The following is a 6,523-nucleotide window of genomic DNA, read 5'->3' as shown; positions in this document are numbered from 1 at the left end:
TAGATGCTTAAGTGCAGTCAAAGCTTTCACTGCACTATAAACCCCTTTCACTACTGAACAGAGTAAGATGTCATAATTTAGCACTTCCTCTTTTGGGGGGCGGAGAAACAATACAGTTTTCAATTGCAGCTCAGTGATGAAAGAAGATGTAACTACACAAGGCTGGCTGTAGAGAACATGGTTTAATTAAAGGCAAAGCTGAGTTCAGCAGCTGCAGGTCTCGCACAGACAGACAAAAACACAAAAGAAGCTTACGACACAAACCAGTTTTCTCTGCTGGGGGGGGGGGGGAATCTTCCCTTCCCTTGAGGCTCCTGACAGCAGGGTGTGTGTGTGTGTGTGTGTGTGTGTGTGTGTGTGTGTGTGTGTGTAAGGGGGAGGAGAATAGGGAGCCCTGCTCAAAAGATCAAGAAAAACATTCTAAACACCAGACTTCTCATGCAGAAATAGGAGCCTATGGGCTGGGACTCTGGCGCTGCTGAGAGAATCAGATGATGAACCCGGTTAGGTTGCCTAGGGTGCAAGAATCGGTGGTGGTTCAAACGCTGGAATGTTGCAGCTGCCTCGATGTACAGCTCAAATACACAAACTGGAAGAAGGGTGGGCTGGAAGCAGGGACAGGGCATCAAATAAGCACAGAGGGTCTCAGCTGAAGATTGCAACCAGGGCAGGAACTTAATCCTTGAGACTTTTGCTTCGGAGGAACATCATTTAGAGATGTGATGCAGAGCAGCAACACTGCTAGCATGGGGAGGCAAAGGGGGTCCAATTCCTATCCTAGACAGAGCACTATGCATACATCTTCCCTTTTATATCAAGTCTATATGGGGCTGCTCCCCGACTCCGCAACGTCCCTTGTGGACCCTGGATGTGCTTTGCTCTGCAGCCATTTCCCAGCTTGCAGATCCTGAACTGACAGACGCGTGCGCACACACACTCTCCTGCGACTGCAGCAGTTTCTTGTATTTAGGTTGCTTCCGTAACTACGCTGGGAAACAAAAATAAATGCTGTCCTTTTATCCTATGCAAGAAGATTTGCAGTCTTCCTTCTGCGCAAATAAATATATCCAGTGGAACCCTTTGTCCCCATTGTGCACCCTTGTAGGGGCAAGTAGGACAGTTGGCTTCTGTGCGCAGGTTCCATGTGATGTGTCCTCTGCTGCCTTGAACTTCCGTTCCAAAAACCTTGTGGCTACAGGTGTGTGCAGGCCTGTGGAGTGGGCATACACCTATAGGGAGAGGGATTGCACACATCATCCTGTCCAGACTAGCTCTTTTACTCCCCATTATCCTGCTATGACTGTGGGATGCTGTATATGAAGAACAAAACTACAAGCAACCAGCATGGAAAGGGGAAGGAGGGGAAGGGAGAAAGGGGGTGGGGTAGGGTGGTGGGGGGGAAGACACAAAGCTTTTTATCTACCTACATAAAAAGGGAGTCAGGCTGTGAATGCACAGACCAGCTTGCCATTTCATGAGGCTGGTCACTACACTATCATAAAATGTACAGGAATCTGAACCATTTAACTTAAAACCCCGTAGCAGTGGTTTGCTTGCCCTAACGGAGAGCCCTGCAGTGACCACTGCACTTCAGTACTGGAATCTCTCCCGCTTGGGGTTATTCCAGGGACAACCTCTGAGAAAAAGGTGGAAGTGGTACTGGAGGGGGCAGGTTCTCCTTCACGAAACTCCTTACCTAGCTTGGGAGACGGACGCTAGCACCCCCACCCAATCCACCCCCACCCACCTTGGGCTGGACCAGCGACTGGAGGGGTTGCTACACACTGACTACAAAGCACATCTGTGTATGGAAGAATTCAGTGTGGCCTTACAACTGAGAGAGTAGTAATTGGAAATTTAGATGTTGAGGAATAAATTTCAACTACATTCTCAGTCAGCAAAGCTATCGGTAATAGACTCCTATTGGTTTCCCCAGAACTGAGGAGGAGGATCGAGAAGTTCTCAGTGGCTTCTCCCATCTGCTCTTCATTCTCAGCATTTTATTTTCCCACATGGCTGGGGACATGCACGATGGAGAAGGTGAGAGGCGGTGATATCAGGTTACCGTGAGACAAACAGCAGTCCCTCTCTCCCTCCAGAGGGCCCCGGAGGGATGGGAGAGTTCCTGGTGTTGGTTTTCCGTTGCACTGCAGACATTTTCGTGCACACTCAGTGGGTTGGTGGAGCACTTACGCCCTCCTGACGGCAAGGAACAGAAGAGAGGGCTGCCACGCGCACAGGGCCGTGTGAGACAGTCCTGCAAACCCAACATGCCATGATGTATGGAGCTTTTCGGTTGCAAAGGTTGCCACCCTTTCGTTCTCAGTGCGGTGGATTCATGGCACCTTGCCCACGTTGCTGCTTCTGCTTCTGCTGCATCAGCAGCTGCTCCAGGGCAGAAGGTCCAGGGTGCATCATCGAACTGGACCAGATAGACTAAAAAGAAGCACACACCAAACATCCGCTAACGTGAAAGCGAAAGTAGCAAGAGAAAATGCCAAAACGGTCAAAATAAGTGAACTTTCTTCCATGCTCTCGCCACCTCCTCTCATTTCTACAGTACTGCAACAGTAGGCGACCGGCTTCCCCCCACCCCAGTGTAGTCTCCCATCCCAATTCCTCGTCTACTTTGCAGCACCCTCAACTGCTTTCATGAGGCAAGGTACAGGCAAACAGGTCTTTAACTGCATCATCCCCAGTGTAAAAAGAAATAAGAAACCTTTGTTTCTGGCCACAGTGGCTAAAGCTGATGGGAGTTGAAGTTCAACAACTTTGGGGTGGGGGTGGGGTGGGGTGGAGAGGTTCCTCATCCCTGCTCTACCAGGGTAAACAGCAAAGGAGACTTTGGCAGCACCTCTGTCCAGCCCTTTGCCTTAGTCTGAGTGAGTGACTCAGCTGAATAATTAGGAGAGGGCTCTTCCTCAATTTCCTTTTGCTGTATACTCTCCAGGGAAGTGATTTAAGGAGCCCACAGATGTCTCCGTTCAAATGGGAGCACATTAGTGGACAGAGCAAATGCTGTTGGCCTTTCAGCTCTTGCTAAACTCAAAACACGGCCCCTTAAGAATCAGGTATCAACCAGGACAATAATTCTATTTCAGATGTTCAGGTTGTGAATGGAAGTGTTGTTGTAGTCAAAATGCAGCACTTATGCACAAGGGGGAAGGTGTCAGCAGACTTGCAGGAGTACATTTTAAAATAAAACCTTGAGGAGGGGGAATCCTCAATTCAAACTGAGCATGCTCAGTGGCCATGAAATGCGGGCTGATGCTGAAGGAAGAGAAGAGGAATACAGCAGCTAAAATCTTGAACAGGGAATACTCAATAATGCAATAGCGCCCCACTAACTTACTATTTTAAAAAGCAGTTAAAAAGAATTAGCCATCACAGAATAATTTAAATTCTTTGTCAGAATAGCTTATCCATATAAAAATGATCAGGAAAGCAATAAAATATGTTGATACCTAAAAGAGGAGTCTAAATCTGTAATTAAGGCTTGACTACCCAAGTTTTAATCAACAACCAGTCCAGAATATAGTTATTGTGGAAGAATGCAAGATGCCCACGGAATACCAGTCACTGGGAAATAACATTGGAGAGCGCTGTTGCCCTCTCCTTTCTTGCTTGTGGGCTTCCCATCGCTATGTGGGTGGCCACTGTGGAATAAAGGGAGCTGGAACAGGTGGCTCTTCTTATGTTCTCAAGATGTTGTCAGCGGAAGGAACATTTGTATTATTTTGTAGTAAGAAGCAAAACCACCAGCTCAACCTTCCAAATGACTCTTGCAATGTTTTGTCCTGGTGCCCCAATATATAACCTACCTTCAGGCTTTCCATAAGCACAGCTGACGAATCCTCTACAGACGGGCCATGGGCTGACCAGGTACCACTGGGAGTGCTGGCTGGGTGCCAGCTACTCTCTGATGAGGAAGATGTTGCTGGGAGATAGTCCAGGCCAAATCCTCCCATTGCTGAAAGGGAGAAAGGTTAACAAGCAAGTGATCCAACAAACCACTGAAATGATACCTCATGCTAGAACCTCCTGCTCACCTGGCTTATCAGTCTTCCATCGATCTGCGACCCTCCGATCCCTGTTGTCTGGAGTCCCAATGGGCCCAAAGTTGGAAAATGGAACAGAATTGTGGTTGTGGGTTGGAGGAGAGCTTGGCAAGCTGCTTGGGTTAGAGGAATGAGGAGACTGGCTAGCTGGTGTTGAATGATCTATTAGAACAGAAGGTTAGAGAAGAAAGTCAACACAATACCCCAAAAAGTACAGATTGCTGTTTTTTGAGGCTACACACACATCTTTGAACTTTTTGTATTAAACTGCAGTAGTTCCATCTGGGCCTGGTGCTTTATCCATCTTCATTCAACTTATCTCCAACTGCAGTTCCAACATTGATATGGATGTATTTAACGTTCTCAAATCCTCTTTAGAAACTTTCGGTATATTACAGCCGTTTACATAAGATTCAATTTTCTCAGGATCTTCCTTCGCACACCAATATAATGCTGTGTAAAATTTTACAAATACCTTTCTTATCTCTTTCAGGCTTATCAAATGTTTCCCTTCATCAGTAATTTTATTTATTATCTTATTTCTCCTTTCCTTTTTAAGTTGCCAAGCCAACAATTTACCTGGCTTATTTGCAGATTCAAAGTTTTTTTGTTTCATTAATTTTATTTTCATTTCAATCTCTTGCTTCACCAACATTGAGAATTTTGCTTGTAATAATTCGGTAGTCTGCAGTTTCTTTATTCTCTGGTTTTATATTTAATTCCTTCTCTTTGATAATTGATGTGTTCAAAATCTCTTGTGTCCCCCCCCCACCCTTTTTGGTATTTGTTTGATTAAAAAACCTCTTATTACTGCCTCACTAGTATCCCATACTATATTTAAATCTGTTTCTTTGTTAAGGTTGAGGTAAAAAAACTCTTGCAGGGAGCGTTGCCCCTTATTTACAATTTCTGTGTTGTGTAATATCATGTCATTTAACTGCCATCTAAAAGAAGAACACTTCTCACTGCTGTCTTTTGAGTCTTTGCCTGGCTTTGTTTCCTCATTGCAGCATTCTTACATATAGGATCTTACATATAGGATCAAGCAGACTAACAAAACTGAAATTGTAGCAATTTGGGAAATGGGTTTATAATGCTTACATGACAAAACAAGTAGCTGACATGACCAATCTTTGAGTGGGAAACTCTTTGGTCAAGGCATAATTGTTCCGCACCTTTGGAACTTTCTAGAGCTAAACCTTCCTTACAAATTGGTACTTATTGCTTGTCCTTTCAAGTAAAAAAATTGCCAATACTAGGCCATGCGGAGTGGAGGAAACGGCTTTCTGTTCAGTTCACTTCCCAGAAAATACAGCAAGTGATAAAATGGACATGGGCAGCAAGGAAAGAGGGTGGGTTGTGTGACTGCACAGAAGAAAGTCAAACCACGCTTGGGTTCTGAACTAGTTAGTGAAAAATCTTAATATATGTTATACATATATGAAAGTGTATTACCTGAACTGGCTGGAAGAGATGGAGACCATGGAGTACCTTCAAAGAGGGAGTAGAGTGAAGTCTCCTGGTGAGCCACTGATGGAGCGACCTCTGGTTTTGTGCTGGCATTGAGGTTTTTCCCATAAACCTCATTGAACATGCTGTTTGGGTATCTTTCCTGCAAGAGCAAGAGATGAAAATTAAACCTGCTCCCTAGACCTATCCAATACATTATTGCATTTGGGCAGTGAAGTAAGTTTTTCTGTCAGAATCAGGAAAGATATACCTAAGCTGGCAAGCAAATGTTACAGCTCTCACAGCTCGAGAAACATGCCATTTAAAAAAGGATTTTTACTGTTATTAAAGACACAGAGCTATTTTTGCATTTCACTACATTTTTTAAAGAAAATCTTTTTAAAAAGAATCAAGGAATTCTGGGTGATAAGACATAGTTATCACAACTTCATGTGTCCTGAATCACACATTATAACCACACTGGAGATTATAGCACAGCACATGGGATATAACACAGCCTTGTACCTTTAATCATTTTAATTATTTGGGGGTATTAGAAAAACAACAACACCCAGGTCCCCAATTTTTAAAAAGAGGATTTTAAAAAATAATAATAATACAGAAACAAAATGGTGCTGAACATGTGGTTTGTGGTTTGAAATGGCAAATGCAATGTTTACAGGTGTTTTGCTTCATCTGAAATAGTTCTGCTTTGGGAAAATGAAATTCTCTGGAAGGTGTGATTGGCTCAAGCAATCACTCCCAATGCAGATGAGCTGGGGAATTACCTGCTCCTTAGAAACTCAATCAGAACAGTGACTCACACAGAGAAATGCAGGAACAGGCTCCCAAGTATGGCTGGGCGCTCTCAGCATTTCAACACTGCGGTGTATCGCCAGCCAAACATCATGGTCTGATGATATACTGCGATGTTGAAAAAACAAGAAGCATTGGCCTCTGCCCACGAGACACCAGGGGAAACTGCCCAGCTCTCACCTCAAGAGCTGAGAGAGTTT

General features: G+C 44.5%; 1 protein-coding gene across 2 annotated transcripts in view; it reads right to left on the bottom strand.

Annotated features, from left to right (window-relative positions):
- Positions 1–163: 163 nt before the first annotated feature.
- SMG7 (SMG7 nonsense mediated mRNA decay factor) overlaps positions 164–6,523 on the bottom strand; it is a 65,776-nt gene continuing 59,416 nt past the window's right edge. For both annotated transcript variants that reach the window (XM_081012059.1, XM_081012060.1), the window contains 4 exons: positions 5,514–5,670; positions 4,050–4,220; positions 3,822–3,970; positions 164–2,436 (listed from right to left, as the gene is read on the bottom strand). In XM_081012059.1, the coding sequence (XP_080868185.1) occupies positions 2,323–2,436; positions 3,822–3,970; positions 4,050–4,220; positions 5,514–5,670 (591 nt within the window). In that variant the 3' untranslated portion in view covers positions 164–2,322. The remainder of the gene's footprint in view (positions 2,437–3,821; positions 3,971–4,049; positions 4,221–5,513; positions 5,671–6,523) is intronic.

This window comes from Podarcis pityusensis (genome assembly GCF_964106645.2).
Source record: "Podarcis pityusensis genome assembly, chromosome: 6".
NCBI classification, from domain to species: Eukaryota; Metazoa; Chordata; class Lepidosauria; order Squamata; family Lacertidae; genus Podarcis; species Podarcis pityusensis.
Note: the sequence above shows the minus strand (reverse complement) of the source record. Positions and strands in the feature narration are given on the sequence as shown.